The sequence below is a fragment of the Diplotaxodon limnothrissa genome, linkage group LG2, assembly GCF_057381915.1.
Source record: "Diplotaxodon limnothrissa isolate DT_005_m linkage group LG2, D_limnothrissa_male_GT1.1, whole genome shotgun sequence".
In the NCBI taxonomy this organism is placed as follows: domain Eukaryota; kingdom Metazoa; phylum Chordata; class Actinopteri; order Cichliformes; family Cichlidae; genus Diplotaxodon; species Diplotaxodon limnothrissa.
Genome location: NC_140597.1, coordinates 19,468,878 through 19,494,555, shown reverse-complemented (window position 1 = coordinate 19,494,555; position 25,678 = coordinate 19,468,878). Strand labels below are relative to the sequence as shown.

Here is a 25,678-nt window from a genome sequence, read left to right as displayed (position 1 = left end):
TAATCCCAGTGCTCTTGATCTTTTGTGTGTATATTGGGTGTAGCAGAAGGGAGAGATGGTCTGACAGACCCAGGTGGGGATAAGCCTGGGCTCTGTACGCATTCGCCATGTTGGTGTACACCTGGTCCAACGTTCTATCTCCTCTGGTAGCACACTTCACATTACGGTGGAAATTGTGAAGTACAGATTTCAGGTCCGCGTGGTTAAAATCCCCAGCCGCAATAAAGACACTGTCCGGGTGTGCTACCAGGCTGTTATTGATGCTGCTGCTCAATTGTGCTAACGCTAGCTTAGCATTAGCATCTGGTGGAATGTAAACAGCGCAGATGTAAACGGCAGAAAATTCCCGAGGGAGATAGAATGGACGGCACTTTAACACCAACAGTTCTACCTCTGTACTGCACAGTTTTTCCGTTACCGTGACGTTCGTGCACCAAAGGTTGTTAATATAGATGCACAGCCCCCCGCCAGTCTTCTTACCCGAGTCCGCAGACCTGTCGGCTCGATAGGCGGTGCGGCCTGCTAGATCGATAGCCGCATCGGGAATGGCGCTGTCCAGCCAGGTTTCAGTGAAAATCATGCACGAACAGTTATTAAAAGTCCGTCGAGTGGCAATCTGCAGTCGTATTTCATCCAGTTTGTAACGGATTGAACGGGCGTTGGAGAGGAATATGATCGGGAGTGGTGGTTTAAACGGACTAGTCTTTAGCCGTGCCCACAGGCCTCCCCGCTTGCCTCTCTTCTGCCTCCGCTCGCAACGTCTCCTCCTGCGGCTTGCTGTTGCGGGTAGCCCCGGGGGTTGCTTAACGATCTCCGGGGGGATGAGATACTCGGATGTTAGTTGAAGATCTCCACGGCTTAGTTGTAGTAGATCATCTCTGTTGTATTGAAGTAACCCCAGACTGTGTGAAATAATACACAGTTCCACCAAAAGTGCAAAAGTGTAGGAGCTCCGGGCCGCTGCGTCTGTGCGCGCCGCCATCTTGGTACCCTATAAGATTCAAAATTATTCAAAGTAACACTCAGGTATGCCGTTAGTTACGACGTCGGGAGTAGCTTGGGAGAACAAGGAAACACAGACTGCTTCAGGTTGCTTTCCCAAAATCAACTCAAAGGTTTATTCATAATACAACAGTTTATATAGAGGAAAAAGGTTCGTGTGTCAGCAGATTCTAAGTTCAAACCGGTACAGACCAAATAAGGAAGCGTCTTCCTGCCCTCTGAGCAAAGAAGTATCCTTTGTATAGTTTATCAGTTCAGCTACAATTTATGATTATCCCAGCGAAATACACTCCTAGACATAGAATACAGAGTTCTTTCATTAGTGAATTCTGAAACAAACCACCTGGCCTTTAACAAGCCTTTTTCTAAGAGATAAAGAAGGGAGGATGGGAGTAAGGAAGTGATCTCTGTGGTGTTTTCAACCTTGAGGTACCATCCTGTGATTCTTACACATTAATTCTTGGGTCACAGAGAAAGAGAAAAACAACTAGTAAATGGGCCTTATTGAGTAACAGTTTTCCTGTATAATATCACTATAAAACAATATCCTGTAAATGCTACCATGGTATCAAAATATCACAACAGAGCCTTGACCTGACTTTTAAAAAATAATTGGAAAAAAAGCACTATGCTGCTAAAAAAAATAGATATTTGCAAAAATTCTGAATTCTAAAATCTAAATATGTATTTTACTTGGTTAATGTGTGTGGCGGGGCGTGGTCTGCAGTGCCGCTGTATGGAGTCGGACGCACCTGAGCGGCACCCGCAATCACGCCTCACCGCCTTAAAGTCTGTGCTCTCTCTGCTGTTGTGTTGGTCTGTGTCGGGTTGTGAGCTGAAAAGCTACAGCCGGCTGTATGCGTACAACAACCATGTGTGAAAAGCGATCGATAAAGACATGCTGAAAAGCGTGTTCATGCAAACATCGTCGGGTCTGCCGTGATATGTTTACAATGGGACTTCTGGTCCTGAACCTCTGCACACAGCACCTGCAAATCGGGGCAGGACTGTAAGCTGTCATCTGTGAGGCATGAGCTGTGTTTGTTTTTAACATACAGTAGTTCACGGTGGAGAACAGCTGCCAACATAATATGGATCCAAAGATCCATAATTGGCCTACCTGGGGTTGAAAGTCACAATAAATGCAGGCGTTTCGGCGGGTATACCAGCTTCCGCGAGTGTGACGCTTATTTTGAGGAAAAAATAATAAGATATAATTTTATTTTTATATTTCAATATCACAATAATCTTCCAATTTAGAACTACAAGTTAAAAGAAGAACTAAACACAAATAAAATATACTTCAGCTAAATACTTCTAATTTAATTTCCCAAACCACCCGGAGCCGGTTGCCGACCCCTGGAATAGGTAGATATCTTCAGCACTCGTTGAGAAAGGGGTGTCAATTGCATTTAGGGACCAGTTGATCCAATCCATAATTCCTCTTTTTCTTCAGACTGTGAGAGAGACTAGACAAGGACATAAGAGGCTAAGCAGGGAAGCTAAGAGAGAGGAGGAGGAAAGGAGAAAAGTGCGACCGCCTTCGTCAAGAGCAAGAGCAGAAGGATAGTCTCCGTCTGTGTCCCTCATGTTGTGTTGCTCTTGCCCTGTCTCACTATTATCATTATATCCCTGTGTGCTCCTACGTTCCTCGTTAGTTCGGTGTCGCATCGTCCATCATGGCTGTGTCTCCCTGTGGGTCTCCGCATGTCTTAGTTTAGCATTTCCCAGTGTAGTTTATTCTTTGCATATCTTGCACGCCTGCAATAAAGCAGTGTTTTGAGTTCCCTCTTTTTTTCTCCGCGTATGAGTCTGCATCTGGGTCCTCTCCTGCCTGGACCCAAAAACTAAGTGAACTAGTGATGTTCGATTCGTGAACGAATCGTTCAATACTCGAGAATCACTTTACTGACTCGTGAATCATGATTCACAAGCCCAACTGACTCACTGACTCATCCCTGTTGCTGTTAGCAAACTAATTCCATTAGTACTCGCTCACCCCCTGCCTCCTGTGCTGAATCATAGAGCGAACGAATCACTCAGGACTCACTAACCCCCTCCCTCCTGTGCTGAATCATAGAGCGAACAAATCACTCAGGACTCACTAACCCCCTCCCTCCTGTGCTGAATCACAGAGCGAACAAATCACTCAGGACTCACTAACCCCCCCTGCCTCCTGTGCTGAATCGTAAGCGAATAACTCAGGACTTGCTCACCCCCTCCCTCCTGTGCTGAATCATAGAGCGAACGAATCATTGGCTGTCTCCCAATTCAGGGTCTGCAGCCTTAAAGGCCGCATTTTAAGGCCGATTACGTCACAGCAACGCGACGAAGGCTGTCCCAATTCAAAGGCTGCTTGAAATGCGGCCCTCAAATGCGTCCTTCATTTCCCTGAATTTTAAGGATGTGGTGGTGTAGACTTCGTGGCCCAACATATCCCAGAATGCATAGCGCGGCAATGGGTGTGGATAATTTTGCCGAGAAAAACGGCGGATGAGGGGCGCCCGAAGAGTAAACTTTAAGTATGTACTGAATATTATGTCACTTATTTATTTGCAAATGTTTAATAACGAAGAACATTAAAACATTACTGTTGGCCACATGTCGGCAAAGTTATGTGACATTAGTGACGTTTGTACTAACTTAAAGCCTTTACTTTAAAATATACGCTGTTCAATAGCTGACCTTAATCTTACAGAGAATGATCAAAGCTCATGTAGAAACAAACAAACAAATTAACAAAAGATTTTCTCTTTCATTTCTGTCAAATAAAGCTGTATGAAACGTTTCCAGCTGTTAGTATCATGGTTGCTAGGCAACCTGGGCAGCGCAACGGAGCCCATTTCACAAGCCCCGCACTTCCGGCCTTAGTGGTCTTTGAGTACTCGGCCCTTGTGGACCGTTGAGGCTGCGTACTTTAAGGCTGCAGACCCTGAATTGGGATACGGCCACTCACTCACTCACCCCCTCCCTCCTGGCTCACAGCTTCTTCTTCTTCTTGGTTGGCAACCAATGTTAAGGCGCATTACCGCCCCCTGGCTCACAGCTCAGTGGACATTTAGATGAGAAAATATATATTTGACACATTTAAGAAAATACTAATAAAATACAAATAAACAAAATAAATGTTTATTAAGCAATTTTGATAGGAAATTGCTTAATTTTAGAAATGTTTTTGCTCTTTTTTTTGCTCTATAGAATAGTTGGGGTTTTTTTAGAATCATTCATCTTAGCAGTGGGATTTACATGAAAAGAGAAACTAATTAAGTTTGAGTGAAAATGTAAATTTTTTGCACTCTCTGGTCAACTGACTCAGTGAATCAAATGACTCAAAAAACTCGATTCACTTTGGTGAGTGACTCATTAAAACTCGATTCAATAAAAAGAATCAAATTTACCATCACTAAAGCAAACACAACATGCAGAGGAGCTCTAATCCTCCTGCCTCCTCCAATAGCCAAACCCATCTGTTCATCTGATTGGATAGTTAAATTTATGATTGACATGACATTGGCCAATCAGATGAAAGGAAGAAAAATAAGGTCAAAATTTATACTTGTAACTTGAGTGCAGAGTTTCACACGTATTTTTTGGCTACACACAAATCTTTTTTACGCACACACAAATTCTTTTTACAAATCCTGATTTGCAAGTACAAAATATTTATGACCACAATTTGAGCCCGTACTATTTTTAACTTGGGTTAAGAGAGTGATGAAAGGGTGTTTATGAAAATAGCAAAGTTTATGTTTGGGTATGTCTGTATTGAAAAAAAATATTATGCAGCTACGAGTGAGAGAGTGTACCGCCCTAATTGTATAGGGCGGTACTATATAGATTGTATATGCATGCGCCACTTACCCACAAAATGGGAAATGGTTTGGCATGGAAACAGCCTCGAAGATGGTTATTAAAAATATACTGCTTCATGTTATTGCATGAGCAGGAGTCTTCATTCAAGAACCCAACACAACACTCTGCCGTTTTTATTCAGTTCATTTGAACTCTTTGGTGTGATCCCTATCAGCTCACACTCTGCGTCAGGGCAGGAAGTTTGTAATTTGCCTTTGTAACAATGTAAAAGAATGAACATGGTTTTGTTGTGGTTAAATTCCTGTTAAACTTGGGATCGCAACCATGGGTTTATTTTGAAAGATTTGATTTTGAAACTTTTATTTTGAAAATCTGCAATCGAAGTCTGCTACTGGTAAGCTGGTTTTCCCTAAGCTTATCCCGTTAGAAACCCATGGTTATTCATGTCCCATGTTATTGCAGAGACCCACAAAAGGGGAATAAACCACGCCTGAGCTCTACCCATCTTGAGTCCAGAGAGTTTTACTCATACAGCACCGGACATAGAGACTGAGTGGGGTTACACCGCCACCATAAACAGAAATCAGCTGTTACAACATGGTGTAAGAAGGTGGAGGAGCTCTCCGTGGCTGTAGCAGCACATTGTGAGGCTGTGATCAGCTGACCTGTTCAACAACACAGAGTTACAGAACAGTCCTTTTGTTTAAATCCAACGGTCTTCTTCCTCCCTGTGCTCTTTCTTCCCCCTCTCTCCATCTCATGCTGTGATCCAGCAGCTGGACCTTCAGATCACACACATACTGAGACAAACACACACACCAGCAGTTTGTGTGTTTGCTGATGTTTGCTGAGCTCCTCCCTTTATGCCCACTCCTCTTCTGTAGCGCTGAAGTACTGCAACTTTATTAACATCTGCACCGTGAACACCATTAACCTCTGAGAAATGCGCTTTAAAGATACATAAATTAAAGGTTTCACCTCTGTGGGACATCCCTCAGTGATCAATAAACCAACAGGGTTTAGGATCAAGACGTTTAGACGTTAAACCTAAAGCAACAAGCCTATTTTGACAATGTAAGGAGGAGCAAGAACAGATGTTTGTGTACAAATGTTTGGGGTAAAACGTTTCAGGGAAAAATAAATAGTAAAGTACAGATACCTGAAAGTTCTACACAGGTACAGTAATGAAGTACCTGGGTGTTCACTGATGCTCTTTACAGGAAGACTGAGAGCAGACTCCACCTGCTGAGGAGACGGAGGACGCGCTTCTGAGGGTGGCGTCAGCCATGCTGTGTGTTAGTGTTATCGACTATCAGTTGGATAAGCTCATCAGGAAGCCCCCCCCACACACACACACACACACACACACACACACACAGCTGGAGAGGTCCAGTTCTGTCACAGGTCCTTCCTCCCCGTTAGACTTCATAACCATCACTGGTTATGAAGTCAATAAATACCAACATCCTGCTGGTATTTGCACAGTTTCTCCATTTCCTGTAGTCTCTTATTCCTTACTTCTGTGTGACTCCATATGACTGTCATCGTGCATGCAGAAGGATGGACAATAAAGGATACTCCTCTCTCTCTTCACCACTGTGTTGACAAAGATTTAAAAAAGGTGGAGGTCAAGGCACCGGCTAGTTTTGAACTCAACATATCCAAGCTTCAGAGTCCAGTCGTGTTTTCTGGAGACTGAAGTGACCGTGAGGGTGTGCTAAGGTATCAGCTACACCACCTAATCAGTAACAGCCAATCAAAATCCTAGAAATTTCCCCTGCACTAAATCTGGAGCTCCGCCTTCCTGCACAATCTGTTAGTACAGTGACCTCACCGCAGCAATGTTATTGGTCACATGATGTCATTAAAATGCTTCAAAACTCTCAAGCAGCACAAACATGGTGCTGAGGTGCTGTTCGGGTGAAGCTAGCAGCTACACCCACCTGTGTCACCATCCACCTGTCAGTCGAAGAGACCACGCCCCTAGTAATGCAAACCTTAAGCCTTAATATAATTTAAACAGGTGAGGTACAGAAACATCCTCACCTGGACAGCTGTTATTTTTGTCTCTGAATTCAAACAAAGTCCAGTAAAATAAAAATGTGTCATCTGCATATAATGACTTTTCTTTTTCCTCTTATCTTTATTCTGTACAACACAGGGTTAAGACAGCTGTTATGAACGAGTAAATTATCTATGGAGACCAATGCTGTTCCTGTATCGGGCTGTTTATTTAACACTGGCGTTTGGAGTCTTCTCTCACCCCCATTCTCTGCGGCCTGCTGGAGCGGGGGGGCTAGGAGGAGGAGTTGGCCGTCCGACTGCGGTCTGGAGTGTGGGGCCTCCCTGCTGCTGCGGAGTCGGGGCGGTCTGCCTCTCCCCACCGCAGGGAAAAGGGTAACACCACCTGGGTCTGGGTGCAGTTCCCCCCTCCAGGGGCAAGGGTACCTAGACCCGGTTCGTAGAGTACGCTTGGGGAGTGTGATCGTGTGTACAGCGTCTCTTTATGTCTGTCTCCACGTTGGTTGAGTGTGGAGTAAGTGCATATGAGAGCATGAGGGTGGGAATGGATGTTTGTATCTGTGTGTGCCCGTATGTCTGTGTCTATATGTCAGGTTGGGTGTCAGGCGCCACCTCTCTGGGGACATCTCAGGCCCTCCAAGGTTTGGAGGCCTATCTCCCCCCACCACTTCCCCTGCCAGTGGCGGACTCCCTCAGACATCGGTGCGTTGGTGGTTCTTTGTGTCCGGGGATGGGCGTCCAGGTACACACCGGCTCACTCCTTGGCGGCCGCTTATCGGGGCCTGGAGCCTGGGGCTCGCTCAGGCCACTTCAGAGGTGGGGTGCCCCCGGCCTCTCGCCCTGGGGCTCGGTCACTCAGGCACGGCTGGCTGCCGGCGGAGCTCACGGGCGCGTCACTGCAACTCCCCCTAGCTTCTGCTCCGCGGCTGCTGAGTGAGCCCTCATCTGGGACTCTCCTCAGCTCTTTCTGGGACAGTGGCATGGCTTCCCCTCTGTTGGTCTTCCTTGGTCTCTTGTGTTCTGGGGGCCTCTGGATGTCTGGAGTTTTGATCTCCTCCATACCTGCTTCATGCCCTGGAGGACGGGGCTGTGCCCCCCCCCCCACACCCTCTAGCAGATCATTACATGAAGGAACCTTTTAAAAAAACAAAAAACAAAACAAGCGCGTCCATGCTCACAGGTGTACACACGGGTGATCACACCCACAAACTCAGACAAACTACACCCTTTTTGGCTCCTACCTCAAAGCACACTGTGTTCTGTTGATCTTATGTGCTGCACAATAATGTTTAATATTTAGTATTTACTGTCATATTCCCATATATCATTGTGATGTTGTTTATTCTATTACTCTTGTTTTCTTCTGCTTGTTTTCTTTTTTCTTTCTCAGCAGGTGATCCAGGTGATTGATATATGCATTTTTTTTCTTTTTTTTTTTCTTTTTTTTTTGCTGCCCATTCTGTTGGTTTTTGTCTTTTGCCCTTCTCCCCCGTCCCTCTTCTCAGCTGTTTCTCTTTCCCTCTTTCTTTCTCCCCTTCTTTCCCCCAGTCAAGTCTGTCCCGTATTCAGTAAGTGAAAATAAAATAAACAATAAAAGGTGAATCAAATGGACCATTACGGCAAGGCTGGGATGGTCAATTTGGTAAAGTAAATCCGTTGGGCATCTTTCTTTGCCTTTAGACAACAATTCTGATGGCAAAAGAGCCAAACGGGACAGGCAAAAAAAAAAAAAAAACAAAAAAAAAAACACTGGCGTGTATGGGGACTGCTGCCTCTGCTGGACACCAGAGGAACTGCAGGTTCCTCTTTCAGCTTGTTATTCAGTAGATGGCGAAAACTTGTAGGCTGTGTGCAAATGTGCACACTGATGATGATGATGCATGAACAAGAACAGCTGTGTCTCCAGATGTTTAACTGTAAAAGGGGCTGAGTGGGTGTGGACCCCACAGCGTCGTAAATCATCACAAATATTCAGGTGCTTCTTCTCACAACTAACATCTGATTATGAAATCATGCAATGCCACAAAAAAGTTTTGAGTTTAGTTTTATTGAAGCCACACTCTCTGCTGCTGCTCAGCCTCCCACCTGCTGTGTGACTGAGTTCAATATCACAACTGTGGCAGCTCAGCAGAGGTCACGCAGCTCTGCAGCATCGAGGAAACAGAATGACTCAGCAGGACCGACTGAGCAGCAGGTTCGTGAAACCACACAGAAACAAAACAGGAAGTACACACTGTGGCCACGATTACCAAACATGCATACACACACACACAGTTAGTCTGATCATGCACACACGCTCCGAGTCTCTGCCTCCCTCTGGTGGTGAAAATGAGAACAGCATGTGAGGAAGATGCTGACCAGAAATGTTCCCTCTGTGGTTTCCGTGTGCGTATGGGTTCAAATATCTACTTCCTCCAAATAAGGAACGCTGCAGCTTCATCTGCACGTCTGTGGAATTAAAACTTCCCAAAATAACTGAGGAATGAACCGCTCCCCTCATCCTAAACTGAGGAGGGGAAATCAGGTAAATGTTCTCAGGCTGAGGTTTCAGTCCATCTGACTAACCCTGAGGACATCTGGTATTTTAGGAGAGAAGCATCCTCCTCCTCCTCCTCCTGACATTCAGCCTGATGGGAACAGCTGAGCAGCTCTGACTCTCGGCCTCCCTCCCTCTGCTCCACGCTCACAGCAGCTGAGGCTGCTCAGCCCCACAGGAGGAGGCCAGGAGAGAGTCTGTGGTGCTCAAACATTCAAGCTGTTGTTAGCTGCAAAACTACTGGAGCTCAGCTTCCTGTTTATGACCTAAGAGCCAATCAGGAGGCTCAGAGATGCTTTCAAATGATTCTGACCCAAAAGTGCGGGAATCAAGAAATGCTGCTGCAGCTTTAGTCCGGCCGAGCAAATGCCACAGACGTGACCTGCACTGACTGAGCCGTATCCATAGCAACAAGCATCGTCAGGTGAATGTGAATGCAGGAGGAGGTTATTCTGTCCTGACCCATTTCACTCCTACGTAAAACTCTGGAATCAAAGTACAACGAAATTTAAATCCGCTCATAGGCAAAGCAGAAACTGCCGCTGTCCTTCGCCCCTCTCCCAGCTGCTCCTCCTGCTGAGTCTTGTTCTTCCTCGGCCTCGGAGACGTTTCACATTTACATCACATTACTCAGTCTGAGATGATGAGAGCGCCGTGTACCTGTCAGCGCTGCTGCAGGTGAAGAGGGTTCTCACACACACACACACACACACACACACACACACACACACACACGTTACAGTTAGCTTGAGAGAGCTCACACCCTGCATGTATGCAGCATCACTCTGAGGTTCATGGGAAATGAGCGCTTCACCGTACAGCAGCCATGAAAATCGTCCTTCATCTTAAAAACAGCTTTGTGTCCTCGCCGCACACCGAACATCGTCCAAATGTTCAGGCTGTTTGAGGTGACATGCCGTCAGAGCTTCATGGCGTTACAGACGCCATGTTTGAAGAGCGTTCTTGGATGATTGTGCATGTTAGTGCAGAGATCACTGCAGACCAGTAAACCTTCATTATTAAAGCTAAAGTCAGTAAACTTCATTTGCTGCTCCTGAAGCTTCGATCCTGTGCACGCTGCACAGGAAGTGGAAGCAGGAAACGCCACAGGAGAAACTTTACACTTCCATTCGTAAACTGGATAAAGTGGCAGGATTAACACTGAGACTGTAAACAGCTGATCCCGGGAGGCTCTTCCATCCATCCTCTCATCTGCACCAGCTGCAGTTTCCCCCCCTAAAGGAAGAAGCCGGGGTTCGGGGGCAGCCCCGCTCCCACGGGCATGATTGCCAGGTAGTTGGAGGGCACGTAGCCTCTCTGACCTCCTCTGACCTCCACCAGGCTCCACTCGGGGCTCCCTCGTTTGTCGTGAGGCTCCAGGATACGAACGGGTTCTCCGGCCCGGAAGGATACTTCGTGTTTGGATCTAGCCGTGAAGTCGTAGGCGCCCACAACCTGGAAACATGAAAAAAAAGCAGCATTTAACAGTCTCCGCCTCCACACCGTCACTTGTATCCACACATCCTTCCTCCATCACGTACATGCACCTCCTGGCTGTCAGGAGGAACACACATCATCAGCGTTACAGAGCCCATCTGTGATTAAGCTCCACTCAGTCGCTCCTTTCATACCTGCAGACCGCACACAGGAAACAGAGGCAGGAAGTGACAGCGTCTTCCCTGACGGTGTTTAAATAAAGGTCAGAACAACACTGCGAGTCGCAGATGTTTCCAGCTGCAGAGGCTGATACAGCAGCATTACACACATCAGTGTGTCATCACACATCACACACACACACACTCGGCTGTAAACACCAGCGTGGGGTCGTTACTACCACCTGACCCGGCTCTTTCTAATGAACCGTGCTCAACAGCAGCAGCGCTTATTTTGCACTGAATTACGCTCAGAGAAGTGCAACGCATCAACACGAAGACAAGAAGAAGTACTCCGAGCACACATCGTCACGTGTAAGACGAGGGCAGCACAGAACATATCTTCTTCTACCGTTTAAGAAACAATCAGCAGATGATGGTATAAAAACCGTAGGTTTGAGAGACCGGTGTGGACTGCGCCTCTGAGGTACAGAAAGACAGCGTGTGAGGACAGGTGGACACAGGCCTGCTGCTGCTACTGGAGACGTGTGCATGCACTGGCACAAAGCAGATCTTTCCATGAACGCCTCACAGAATACCCACGGGCTGTGGGTGGAACAGGATTGTATCTGACATTCTTACTGATTCAAATTCAAATTCAAATTCAAATTCAAATTTTATTTGTCACACACACACAACCATACACAGTATGACATGGGGGTGAAATGCTTGTAGCTGTACAATGCCCGACCATTAAATGACAGAAGAAAAGTTCTACAATATTTACAATTTACTACAAAAATCCCTACAAACCAAAATGATCCCTACAAACTTGTGCAAACACTGAATGAAAACGTGAAGCTTCCTTGGATGCTGTGTTGGAGCATCAGCAGCGTGTCGTAGGAGCCCAGAGCGTGTGACCGAGTCAGATCCACGTGAAGGCTGTTACTGGGTGGGCCAAACACTGTAAACACTGACAGCTTAGACAGGATCCAGTATCAACAACAAGCTACCTGTCTTTAAATCACCTGCTCAGGTAGAGCCACTCTGTGTCACATTACTGTTCAGGAGCAGACCGCTGAGAGTCCGGCGCTCCATCTAGCAGCGTATCAACGCGTACAAGGATGTGACAGCATCGCATTTGCTGTGCACAACAACAAATTCAGTCTTACTGTCGTGACCAGAGCCGTCCTCTGTGCTGCTGCATGCTGGGACGGCCAGTAACAGGCAGAGCTGGACGCTGTCAAGGTGGAGAGGAGGGTGTTGTCCAAGATAAGGACAACACCTCCCACCCACGCCACAACGTGCTGGCCAGTCACAGGAGCACACGCAGTCAGAGACTGACATTACCTATAATGCACCACTGAATGACACAGGACGTCATTCCTGCCCGTTTGTATATATCAGAGCGAACTTTGTAACATGTTGTATTACTTAATTAGTTCAGTCTGTTCTTATTATCTCGGGGCGACTGTCGGGATTATTAAAGTATTCTGACTGCAGCTGGATGATCAACCTGCAGCCCTGCGCTGGTGGACAGCACGTGGCCTCCGTCTCCTGGACAGTCTAATGCAGAGGAATTCAATTACCTGGAAGCAGGGCTGACTCATGGGCAGTGGGGCATTGCCCGCCGGGCTGTAGGAGTGTCTTCTGCGTGCGGTCACGTCTTCTGTCAGGTTCGGGTGTGGTGAAGGGGGCGGCTCGTCTGTTGGCTGGTGATAGCGAATGAGTTTCGAGGCAGCAGCGTAGCCTCGCTTCCCTGCGTGAAGATGTAAATATAGTTTAACATTTATTTGTTGACAGTGTCAGACCAACCCGGTGTGCCCTCACAGAGCGATCCCATTGGCTGCTCGTCTGTTTCAGTTGCAATAACAGCGGCTCGCCAGCAGATGGCACCACAGTTCTTCCTCTCAGGTTTTAGTGCAAACGTCATAAAAAGTCTCACCTCCTGCATCGACCAGCCACCTCCTCCTGTCTCCACGGCTGTCGGCCTCGCTGATCACTGCCACCAGCTCGCCCTTAGTCAAGTTCAGGTCCAGGTCCCGGGTGCCCACGACCGTGCTCATCACCTGGAAGATCTTTCCAGAGCCGTGCTTATCCGTTAGCTGCTTCAGACGGCGCTGAGAGGACGGGCTGAGAGGCTGAAAGACACGAGCAGACGTCAGATCTCAGAGAGGGCAGAGCTGCTGAATTACTCACACGTGCTCAAATTTACCTGGAAGGTGTTCAGAAATGAAAACAATGGCTCAGAAAGAGACACTTCTGGTTCTGCAGCTGCAAAGTTGAAGAACCAGAAGTGGCACATTCACCGCTTCCTCGTCTCTGACTCATTATCGCCTGCGAATGACGTATGATGGTGATTCGCCACATTCTTCAGCCAGAACCTTGTATTATAACCTCCAGCTAAGTGTGACGTGACTGGAACTTCAGATCTTTACTGGGACCAGTAGCTGAACCAGTTCACACAAAACACGCGGCAGAACAGGAAATACAGGTGGCGTTTTTTTAGACAGATTACTTCAGGAACGATGCTCGACGCTCACACAGCAAACTCCACTGCCCCCACCGAACACCAACAATCTCAGGAAACTGAAGCTCAGACTGGGAGCGTCGGTGTGACACCATCGCGTCGGTGTGACACCATCGCGTCGGTGTGACACCATCGCGTCGGTGTGGTTAAATATTCGGAGAAGGATGTTTGCTGGATGATAAAATCACTGTTATATTTTTTATTCTGACCTTTCAGCAGTAACCAATCAGCTGAAACATGTCAAACATGTCTGAGGTCAGCTGAGTGGTCCACTGTTGCCCATAGTGCTCTGTAGCTTACAGTGTAAAGCTCCCTGAGGTGGTTTGCTGCTGTATAAATGAATGAAAGCCGATCTGAACGCTAACCTGGGCATCTGGCGCGTTGAGCTTGTCCTCCACCATTCGACATAAATGCTGCAGCCTCCTCGCTCCTTCCAGCACCGAAGACTCTGCCCACTCCCAGAATGCACCAGGAGAAAGGCTGCTGTGAGGGAGCTGCAGGGAGACACGTGAAGGATGAGCACAGATATCCAACGTGTTTTTGTGCATCAGCCTGTCTGTAAGGACGTCACCTGCTGAGCGAAGCTGTGAAACAGCTGCTCCATGTCTGCTGCGAGATCTCTGTGCAGACAGCTGAACGTCCCCAACGTGCTCCACATCATCTGCAGAGCCAGCCCGTTAAACTGAGGGAGCTCCGTCAGGAGCAGTGTGTTCAACGTCCTGTCAGGAGGAGAGGGGAGTAGAGGAGGTCACTCGCACGATCTGATATCCTCGTGTTGGTGTTGTTCCCAGATCATCATACTAAATGTTGTTCCAGGATCAACATCGCAAGTGACCAATCAGAATGTTGTGACATCATACTTTTGCGACTTCGGGAAAAACTGGCGTAAAACAAAAAACTGTACTTAAGCTGCATGAAACCGCCTCTGTCCGCCGATCAACGGACCCTGACCCTAACCCTAACCGTAACCCTTTAATAAACAGTGAGCAGAATTGATATTGTCCTTGCAACATTGGAATTTCATAAATGCACGAATGGCTTGGCGCGCAAAAGAATAACGTCACAACAATGTGATTGGTCACTTGCAATGTTGAACCTGGAACAACATTTTCACGATGGTCTGGGAACAACACCAACATGAGGATATTAGATCATCCGAGGTCACTCACAGCTCCAACCATCAGGAACCAACAGAAACCAGTTCCCACCTGTACGTGTTGGCCACAGCCTGCTCCTCGTAGCTCAGGTTGGGTTTTCCTTCGATCACCTCATAGTCGAGCAGCTTGTCGAGTCTCTTCCTGATTAGGTTCCTCGGGCCCACCAGGAGGTCCCGGAGAGCGCAGAGCGGCTGGTGGATCAGCTTCCTCATCCTCTTCTCCTGGAAGAAGGAACAAAGAACAGATCGACATTAGCAGACCGTCGTTCACTGCATCATCCTTTCACAGGGGGCAAAATATGCATGTCCACCTCTGCAGGCGCTCAGAGACACAGCGGCCTGTGTCTGACCTCTGATCATGTTCTGAGCGTGTGCAGAGGAGATCGGAGGTGGGATGCAGACCATCCACCAATCAGAAGCTGTTTACACAGAGAGAAGTCTGTGATGTAATCTGTAAAGTTTGGTGCTGTGTCTGTAATCGCAGCTCATCCTGTCCTCTTAACTGGACACGAGCCGACAGGATGCAGTGCTGCGACATTTCCTGCACCTGTAAAGACCGCAGCACCGTTCTCAGAGTTAATCACTCACAAACATCGGGAGGATCCACTGTCGAAGCGCCGTCGTGATCTCTTTGTAGCAGATCGGTGCCTTTTCTCCATCCATGTCCAAGTCAAAGTCCTCCGTGCGGCAGGACAGGAAGCCCTGCAGAGCAACCACACACAGCTGAGCACTTGGCTGTCCAAACACGACTCGCCGCCCTCAGCACGTTATTTTACAAACCAAACATGTACAATCAAACACATCAGAGTGAAGCTGAAGCAAAGAAACGTTTCTGAGCATTTCTTAAAGTCTGTGTTTGTGCTGCAGACGGAGAGCAGGAGATGTGGGCGGGTCATCCTCGCTAACGTCTAAACAAGCTAAACAGCAGAGAGATACAAAGAGCTGAGTGTTGGTGTGAAGGACAGAATGAGGAAAACAGAAAGGTACGTGTGTGTGTGTGTGGCCTCCTGACAGAGACTCACAAACTCATGACTGCACGTCTGTAATTATAGCGTCTGACCGTGAGTCACAGCCTGAAACAGTGACTGCTGCAAATTTATGTTTTACAAATGAGTTTATTCAGGTTTGAAGTTTTAGTCAATAAAGTCCACTAAAGCTTTGAAGTCGAGAGCCAAGACAAAGTGTGACCGTGAGTTTACCTGGAGGTGCTGCAGGTACATCTCCACGTTGTCCAGCAGCTCCAGGATGCCGTTTTCCAAAACATAGAAGAATCCTTCCAGGGCATCAAATTCCTCGTCCACCAGCTGCAAGACATCCAACACACCGGTCTAAAGAGATGCTCTGAGCTCACACACTGCTGCGCTACATAAACTAGCTGTGTGACACACTGCTTTAAAACGTGTAGTAATGGGGTCAGTGTCAGTAGGAGCCAGAGGTTCAGAGAAGACCTGCTGTTTGTGAGGCGCAGCCAATCAGAAGACATTTGTCTTATAGGAGGAGCACCGGGATGACGCACAGAAGGATTACTGTGAACTGTGGATCATGCAAAGCTGCTCTGGTGGAGTCCAGGAGTGAAAACAGCAGGTTACAGCTCATGCAAAGCCTCAGTCAATCATACACTGTAATGATACATGTGGAAAGATCAGCAGGGGGAGCAGGCTGCAGACAGGAAGTGTCTGATCAGACCTTCCACTCTCCCTAGTCCACAGCTGTGCTTCCACCTAACAGCATTTGGTCGATCAGACCTGCCAGTGGTCACCTGAGCTTCACACCAACACAAATGCATGTTAGTGTAGCCCGGCTCAGACTGATGCTGATCTCCCTGAGCCTAGCTCTGACGTCTATCTCCATCTCCCTTGTACAATCCGTCTCTGGACCCTTCCCAGATGAGTGTGAGTGAGAGTGAGCAGGGTGTGGACTCTGGATTTGGACTGAGCGTGCGTTCCCCTTTTTCCCAGCCCCCTTCTCCCTGCCTCACTCTATACATGTACACATCACCGGTGTTGTAAATAAACCCACTTGTCTGATTCCACAGTTCAGAGTCCAGCGCCAACAAACTTGACAGTAACTTACTGCAAGACATCGATTGTAATTTTTATACTCATGGAGGACGTGTGCTGTACAGTCACTCTGGCTCGGACGTTCACACCCACTGTGAACACAGCAGTGGCCTGGGGAGAGTGGGAGGTCTGATCAGACACTTCCTGTCTGCAGCCTGCTCCCCCTGCTGATCCTTCCACACGTATGATTACAGTGTATGATTGACGGAGGCCTTGCATGAGCTGTAACCTGCTGTTCTCACTCCTGGACTCCACCAGAGTGTCGTGGTCTGGGTGGTTTTCCACAGCATCGGCTCCTCCCCACTGGGTGGAGTCTTTGTTGTTCCTCACCTGATGGCAATCGTACCAGCAGTATTTATGACCGGCGCACTCAATTGGTCTTCGCCAGATTATCTGCCAACTTTAGTCAGTTCTCGGCCTCATGTCCATTCCTTGGTGACTCATCGTGTGTATTAACCGTATCTCTGTTTTTCTCGTCAGCCTCTGAAACCCACCTACCAAGTTCTCCTGGATACCAGTTTGCTGCCGCCGGTAATCCCTCTCCGTTTTGGAACTGCCATTCTCTCCTGCCTGCCTCCCTGCATTGCATACAGCACCCACCTGGACCTCTCCTGCCTCCCCCTCCATGCAACCCCACCTGCAAGCTTTGCCCTGGCCCGCCACAGTTTCCCCTGCCCAGTACCTGCACCCAGTTATCCCTGCCATCTAGTTATCATCACAGTATTTTCTCTCGCCTCAGACATCTAGTTTATGTTCATTGATTCTAGTCTGCACTTTCTGTTAGCCTCTGAGCATTGTAAAATAAAATCTCTTTTCGTTACACCTCACCCCTGGCCTCCGGTTTTGAATCTGCACTTGAGTCCATCCCATTTCCACGGGCCACTGTGCCATGACACAGAGCAGCTTTGCATGATCCACAGTTCACAGTAATCCTTCTATGCGTCATCCTGGTGCTGTCTGACACAAGCTGTTTTAGCTCCTCCTCCTTTAAGACAGCATCCTGCTGATTGGCTGCTCCTCACAAACATGTGGGCGGAGCTTCCTGTGGATGAGGCTCAGGGTTCGGTCTACCTTAGGTTTGAGTCCGGCCTCGTGTTTGATCTGCTGACCGAGCCTGGCGGTCTTCTTGGCAATGCTGTGGGTGTTGAGGCGGACGATCTTGTCCTTGATGGTCAGCATTTCCGTCTTCCTGTATTTGTCAGCTAGAAAACACGAGTGACAGTTAAAACCTTCTGCTTTTTCACGCCAACATCCGGCCCCATTAGTCACGCTCCTCACCGACTTCCCGGAAGCGCTTGTATTCGTTGATACGACAGTTTAAGGCGACAGAGGTGTGAGCGGTCTGCTCCAGCAGGGCGTAGGCCGGGTGGGAGGCGTCGGTGTGCTTCTGGATGGTCTGCAGCAGCAGGGGGTAGCGGGCAATCCGCTGCACGGGCATCACCAAAAAGAAGCTCAGCGACGTGGCGTTGACGTCAGGCCTGAAGGTGAAGAGAGACACAAGACTCATCAGTCAGCTCCTCGGCTCTGAGCACTTCCTGTCCAAGGCGATACGAGGCGCCGTAAACTTACGCCGCAGCCTTGATGACTCTGACAACCTCGTTCCACAGAGCCTCCTTCTGTTTGTAGCTCTTCTCCACCTCCGTCACATGATTGTAGTGCGCCAGGTACTCCTTATAGGCGGCTTCCATCTCTGATGACAGGCTGAGAAACGAGTCACCTGTCAGCGAAGGAAAACACACCTTTACTCCTTTACAAGAAGCAGCAGAATGGAAGTTTTAACGTTCATCACGGGAAACGGCTGTGCCGAGTAAAGAGCGAAGACAATCATCATTTTCACTGTCTACCTCCCGGGTTTCTCGATGATGATCATCTCGTGTTTATCCAACAAAAACTGTGAGAAGTTAGAGAAACATCAGCTTATCAGACGTCAGAGCGCCACAACGTCTGACTTTAAGGTGGACTTTACATGCTGAGCTGGTCAGTGAAGAAGAGTCTTCCCCGGAACAAAAACAAAGAGGTGACACCTGTGTGATTCAGGAACTCACCTGAGCTGAATCACAATACTCCATCTTTAAATTTGTGTCAATAAAGAAAAAGGATAAGAGTCAGAAAAACAACAAAGAACAACCACTTCCTGTTTGACTTCCTGTTTACAACGACAGAAAGACTGAAGCTGTGAGGGTGACACGTCAAAGTAAATGTCTGGTGTCAGGTCGCTTACAGAGACTCTGCAGGAAGTCAGGCTCTCCAGACTGAAGCTGCTTCTGGTCCAGCAGGCTCAGGAGACGGCTCGATACATCGATCACCTCCTCGATGTGCAGAAACATGCTGTCCAGTCCAGCTGGAGGCGGCTTCGGTCAGAGCAGGTGGAGGGGAGACAGAAAATAAGGGTTTTTACCTGATATCAGACACTTCTTTAACCCCAAAGTCTGAAGGTTCCCCATTACAACCCATACGCTCCCATTATAACCCATATTACCCATTATAACATATTGTGTTCATGTATTTTGAGTATATAAAAACATCTGAGGAACGCTGAAAAAGTGATGGGGATGTGCTGCAGCAGCGTCAGAGCTTGGCTGACCTTTGACCTCTGATAATAAAGATGGATCTGTGCTCATGCTGGACAGACGGGGGCGCTGGGCGCTGGGAGGCTGAACAATGCACAATCCAGTGGCTCATCTGTCTCACAGAGCCGCCATTCACTCACGCCTTCACCCTGCTCCCTTGCTGTGTTTCCACAGCTCAGCTCTTCTTGCCCATAAAGCCTGATTTCATTATGTTTTATGAGACCTCATTTCATTAGCACAGTGATAATAAGCTGTCATTTAGCAGTACTAAGCAACAGAACAGGCATAATGAAAAGCAGGTGATAAGAAGCCACTGAGAGGGCGCAGGATGCTAAAACCTTCACCTGCTGCACAGGTGAGCAGTAGCTTTACGTTCAGCCACTTTCTTTTTGCTTCTTTGTATTGTCACTATCAGAGTTTGTCACTGTGACTGTATACACCCCCCTGCATTTATTCACTGCTTATTATTAATCTCTGTCCCCTCCCTCAGCCCTTCTTCCTCCCCAGCTGGATGAGCTCGATGAACAAGTGCTTGTTCTCAGACGTCCTTGTTGGGGTGTTCTCTGTATTATTATATATTATCATTATTTAGCTTACAATATAAAGCAAATTGAGGCCACCGCTGTTGTGATTTGGTGCTATATAAATAAAGCTGAAGCAGCTCTGCATGATTCACAGTCGATAATAATCCTTCTGTGTCTGATCCCAGGGCTCAGTGAAGGCCCTAGGGTCGCCCTCCGTCTGAAACAAGCAGTTTGGCCCCTCCCCCTGCTTCCTGCTTCGATGGGCAGGTGTGTTCCTAGGTCCTACCTGTAGCTGCTGCTGCAGGTTGCTCCTGATGGTCACGGTGCTGAGCTGCAGCAGGCGCAGGTAGCTCCTCTCAGACTCCACAAGCTCTTGGATGGCCAGTTGTTGCCTCTGGGCCGCCCTCTCCTTGGCTGCTGCCTCCTCCTCCTCGGCCCTCCTCTGGGTCTCTCTGGCCTCCTCTTCCAGCCTCTCCTCTGATAACGAGCTCTCCTCTGAGAAACTGTCCTGAGAGGAGAATCGCCGAGCAGCTTTTCCATCTTCAGGTGGCGCCTCCACCACTACAATCACCCCTGACTCAGGCGTCTTCTCATCTGAGATGAACTTTTCCCCTCCAGTTTGATCTTTGCTGCTTCCAGCTGTCTGACCTGCAGCTCCCAGAGGAGACCGAGCAGACGAGGCTGGTTTAGGGAGAACCAGTGGGAAGGACAGCCTCCTGGGCACCTCCATGATGGAGACGGCTGTGAAAGAAACAGACTGTCAGGTATTTCATTACATGTCTGAGCATTTTGCTGTCATCAGTCTGCTCTGGAGCTTGCAGACTTTACATTCCTGATGACTGAGAGGACGGCGCGCTGTCTCCATGGGAAATAACAGCAAATGACAAAGACTCACACAGACGTCCTCAGCCTGACACAAACAACCAGGTCGCCAAAGAACAACTTCAGCTGGAAGGAGAGTTTTCAACCAATCAGCACTCTGCTCACACACAGCATCATCATTCGCAGGAAGAAAAGCACAGAGACGGTTGCAGTCGCCGTACAAACACAGGGCACCTACACGTCATTTAAACTAGTGTACTACACCACTGTTAATCAATATAGATCATCAATAACTAATAATAACTAATAAAGATAACTCTGAACTACAGACGACAGAAACTAAAGAAAAAGATTTTCCAGCACACACACACACTGAATAAATGACTGAGGAAGTGTGTCTGCACGTCTTTCAGTTTCCTTGAGAGGTGAAACGTCTTTAAGCAAACTTAAGACGTCCAGACACACCCCGAGCTCCTTAGACTGCAATGACCTGGATGACTGAGAGCCTTCACAAATAGTCAGGAAGTGTCCACCCCCCCCTCCCCACCACCACGGCTGGAACATCTGGGGGGGCACGGTGACCCACAGAGGGGATAACTGAGATTTAAAATCCTCAGTCTAAACAGCCCCAAAGCACTGCCTCTGATGGTAAACTCCTTCACCCTCTGTAGAAAACCGATGATTCACAAATAATCCTGATCACCTAAAACCCTCAGACCGGGTCTGAACCGGGTCAGAGCCATTTTTATGCAGGCGGGGACAAACTGAAGGAAGCACACGCTCACCTTTAACCCCGAAACGCTGCGATCCCCTCAGCTCCGATCCTCACCCAGCTGCAGCGTCCTCGCTCACTCCTCTCCCCCGCTGCACTGAAGCAAAGTCTGCTGCAAGGACAACACACAGACAGACACACACACAGAGTGTAACTTTCTCCACTGACTCACACACACAGGCCGTGTGTGAGGAAGGGGGATGGGAGTGGAAAAGAAGGTGGGAGGGCTCACACAGGACAACACACACACTCGTGCTGCTGAGTAAGCTGAGTGACTGCAGCAGCTGGTGGGGAGAGGAAGTGGCGCTCACCCAGACAGAAACTGATTGGCTGACAGATCTTCAGACTGAAGGGAAGGACCAATCAGAGGACATGTTGATGAAACACGGTGGGGTCCATGCAGCAGAGCTTCAGGCAGCAGAGGCTGAAGTTTCCCTCTCACAGGAGACAAAGTGCTGTGGGTCCTCCTCCTCCTGCTCCTCCTCCTCCTCACAGGGATCACTCAGATTCTCTGAGAACAAAGAGGGTTTACATTTAGGTTCTCTCTGACCTCTGACCCTGACAGGAAGTGAACACCACCCCAAACATAAAGACTTTATCCTGTATTGTGAGTGAACTGCACATCCAGACTCTAACAGAGCAGCTTTGCCTGACTCGCAGTTCAGAATAATCCTTCTGTATCTGATACTGCTTCATCCTGTGTGTGAAAGAAGCTGCTTTAACCCCGCCCCCTTCCAGACGTCACTAGAGGGCAGTGCAAACACGGCAGGCCGGGTGGGGTGACAAGGAGCAGCAGGCTGACAGTAAGGGGGATACGTTTAGAAACAGAGAGTCAGATCTGAGGTCTGCAGCACATAGCAGGACTTCACCTGATCCAGGTAACCCCGCTAACTCCAGGTTTCTGTGAAGGGGGTTAAAAAAAATAAGCTGATGCTGTGAACCGAACCTGCTCCAGATTAGCGATCAGCAGGTATGAAATCCCCACCCAATCAGATCTCAGGAAAACAACGTCCCCGTTCCTAAGGATCCCTCAGAGCGTCGACAGCAGCAGGTCTGAAGTCTGTGTGACTCCGAGTGACAAATGTTCATTCTCAGTCACAACTTTGATGCGATTCGTTTTGGGTTCAGTTTCTGTTTCATAACCTTTAACATGCGATTCGGCCCTCACACGCACACGTGCCGCGTTTCTAACGGTTACTGACTTTACAGACATTTATTTGATAAAATGCCTGAATGATGGATGGTTTCCTGTCCAGGCTTCAAACTTTATTAACACACACACTGATGCAGAGCTGCTGACACTGACCTCTGAGTCGTCTTGGTTTTATACTTTATTCTTCTCCTAACATAACTGTGATTGGTCAGATTCCGCCAACTTTCAGGTGAGCGCCCTCGTGCCTGGATCAAGAAAGCCATGTTCAGTCAGCGGGCTGGAAACCGACCGCCCTGATCTCTGACGTCAGGATACCCGGGGAACCGAGAGGGAACGGTGGACTCACCTCGTAGCGCACACCATCCCATCGTCCTTCCTCAGTGACATCATCCAGGTCCAAGGGCAGGAACAGCTGACAGAAAGCGCCTCTCACTCGAAGCTTTCACTTCAGTTTATTATTCCACAGAGTTGGTGTGCGGCGCAGGTTCACACCTTCTCAGCCCGATCTTCAGCCTGATGACCAGCGTGTCAGTGGGAATAAACAGGAAGACGTTTTCGTGCCGCAGCCCGGCAGGCTGATGAGATTCACAGCGGCGTGTTTGGGTGAGTGTGCAGGGCGGGAGCGGCTTATCCTGCTCATAACATCCTCGGAAATGTGGGCAAGGAATGCTGCGGGGCCGGATTCGGTCAGCTGATCGGCTGACGATTCAGGTGTGCTGCAAGAAAAGAAAGGCTTAAAAGTGACGTGACACTTCAGGCATTCACCACCTGCAGAGCAAACACGCTGCTCAGAGTCCAGAGCTCGTACGCTTCGTACCTGGAAAGCTTTCAGAGCCGTGCACATTCCAAGCCGGGATTAGACCACGCCTTCATATTAAATCACAGCAACTATGACAAACCTGAGAGTGAAACATGACACAGACAGGCCTTGTCGCTCCTCACCGATCCGATCGTTCAGCGAGAGGTTTCACTCAGCTGACAACGTCTACCTGTGAGCTTCCTGGGACGGACCTCTACATCAGCAGCAGATCCAGGGTTCCTGTCTCTTCTGCCACACTTCCTTCACACAGTGAGGAAAACTGATCCGATGCTTCGTGCTCAGTAAACTTCAATGTCCAATGACTGACTCTAACAAAGTTTTAGGTTTGGTGTGAACGCTCTCAGGCTGCGAGGTGACCTCAGGGAGAGGGGAGGATGGGGGAGGAGGGGAGGATGCACTGATGATGGGCGGAGCTGCAGAGACGACAGGGGGATTCGCATCAGAGTGGATGAAAAGATGGAGGCAGATGATCCGCTGTGGCGCCCCCTACAGGCAGTGTCAATTTGGAAACGTTTATTTTACTGTTTAGTTTCAGTAAATATTATAATACGTGCTGTCGACAGGAATCTGACTCACAGCTGTACAAAGTGTCACCTGTCACACCTGACACACCTGAGCTCTCTGAGGTCTAAATCTAGACCCATCACAGCCTGACTGGACAGAGTAAAGCTACAGACATCTCAGTCTGGTTGCTATTGTTGTTCCAGCAGCTCAGGTGATGTCAGCTCGACTCTGACTCAGCGTGGGTGGATCGTGTCTCAGCCTGACCTCGGAGTCTGCGGTCACACTCTCCTGTCAGGCACGTCCAGTCGCCTCTTTGGGTCCACAGTGACCACGACCGGCCACAGAGTCACGTCACCACTGACAGAAACCGTCCAATCAGAGAGCAGAGTTCAAGCGGAGCGAGTGAATCACTCAGGAAACTGCTGTGAGTGTCTGTGACAGGGTCACAGATGTGTCACTGCTGATGTCGCTGATAGGGCTGGGTATCGTCACTGATTTCTAGAATCGATTCAATTCCGATTCACAAGGTCCCGAATCGATTCGATCCACGATTCGATTTAATTCGATTCGATTTGATTTAAATCTGGGAAATTTTGACAGTGAGAAATATTATAATTCAGATCAGTACATTTACATATTTTTGTATCAATAAAAAGGAAGCTGACACATGCAAGACTTTATCACAGGTGTGAGCGTCACAGCAGATGCCTTTGTGTCAAAGTAGCTGAAGATAAAACACAGAAAAACATGAAGGTGATTTTCCTGGCCTGGGATTTTATAAAAATATTCTGCAGTACATCAAAAACGAACGAAAAACATTGATCACTTTATGAACATTACCTCTGAAATTACAGCGGGTTTTTTTACAGACACAGCTGAGCATTTTGCATTTTATATAATTTTAAAAAGTTTAAATTTGTTCAGTATTGAACAGCAGAAATGAGGTTGTCTTTTCGGAAGAATGTAAAAGGGAAAAAAACAGCGGCCGACAGCGCTGTAAACAACAGTAGACTTGTGCGTAACAAGCAAGCGAATAATGACGAAAGGGAAACTGTTCTTGAAGTACAGAGAGAGAGAGAGGGAGAGAGAGAGCTGTGCATCGCGGTGGAAGCAAAACAGTAAAAGTCAGAGTGAATTCATGATGATGTTTATGTGAAGCGTTTGGATCTTTTTTTGCTGCTGGTTCGGTCAATATTGTTTGGAGAGAGATCAAACTAACAGCTTTAGAATCGGCGCAAAAAGGGCGTAAACACAAAGCGCGAACCCGCCGAAACATCAGGATCAGCGAGCTGTCGGCTTTCAGCCCCGACCGTGAGAAAGGCGACATCTAACTGATTCTGATCCGCGGGTCGCGCTGTGTGTTTAAGTCTATGTGCAGAATCCGTGTTCCTGCTCTCATTTACTGTCTTAACTGTTTGGTGGTTCTTGAAATTTTGTGAGATGTCACCAGAGATTCTGGCATTTCGGGCAAAATAAATTTATATTAAAAAAATCGATTCAGGATTTTAATGAATCGATTTTACGTTATCCAAGCCAGAATCGATTTTAATCGATGAATCGATTATAAAAACCCGCCCCTAATCGCTGAGCCGTGACCGTGTCCAGCTGCTTAAAGCGACGCCACAAAGAAGAAACACAAATTACCTTCATGGATCTTCATCGAGGACCGCGGGGACAGCAGAGGACTCCGCAGCACGGGACTCAGCAAACACCTGAAACACACACGTCTGCCGAAGCACATCAGGCAGGAGATGCACAAAATTAAGTTATTACTTAATTTTGTAAGATTCATGTGGCAAAAT

The 25,678-nt window shown here is 48.1% G+C and overlaps 1 protein-coding gene across 1 annotated transcript; it reads right to left on the bottom strand.

The window, feature by feature from the left end:
- Positions 1-8,595: 8,595 nt before the first annotated feature.
- arhgef37 (Rho guanine nucleotide exchange factor (GEF) 37) lies at positions 8,596-21,867 on the bottom strand. The gene is made up of 15 exons (XM_085367892.1): positions 21,711-21,867; positions 21,413-21,511; positions 20,092-20,546; positions 18,933-19,062; positions 18,281-18,428; positions 17,990-18,189; positions 17,783-17,913; positions 15,851-15,955; positions 15,240-15,353; positions 14,704-14,873; positions 14,067-14,214; positions 13,861-13,989; positions 12,911-13,106; positions 12,555-12,724; positions 8,596-10,828 (listed from the first exon to the last, which is right to left on the bottom strand). Exons 3-15 carry the CDS (start codon positions 20,533-20,535, stop codon positions 10,610-10,612), a joined length of 2,304 nt encoding a protein of 767 aa, XP_085224018.1. The 5' UTR covers positions 20,536-20,546; positions 21,413-21,511; positions 21,711-21,867; the 3' UTR covers positions 8,596-10,609.
- Between the last annotated feature and the right edge of the window lie 3,811 nt (positions 21,868-25,678).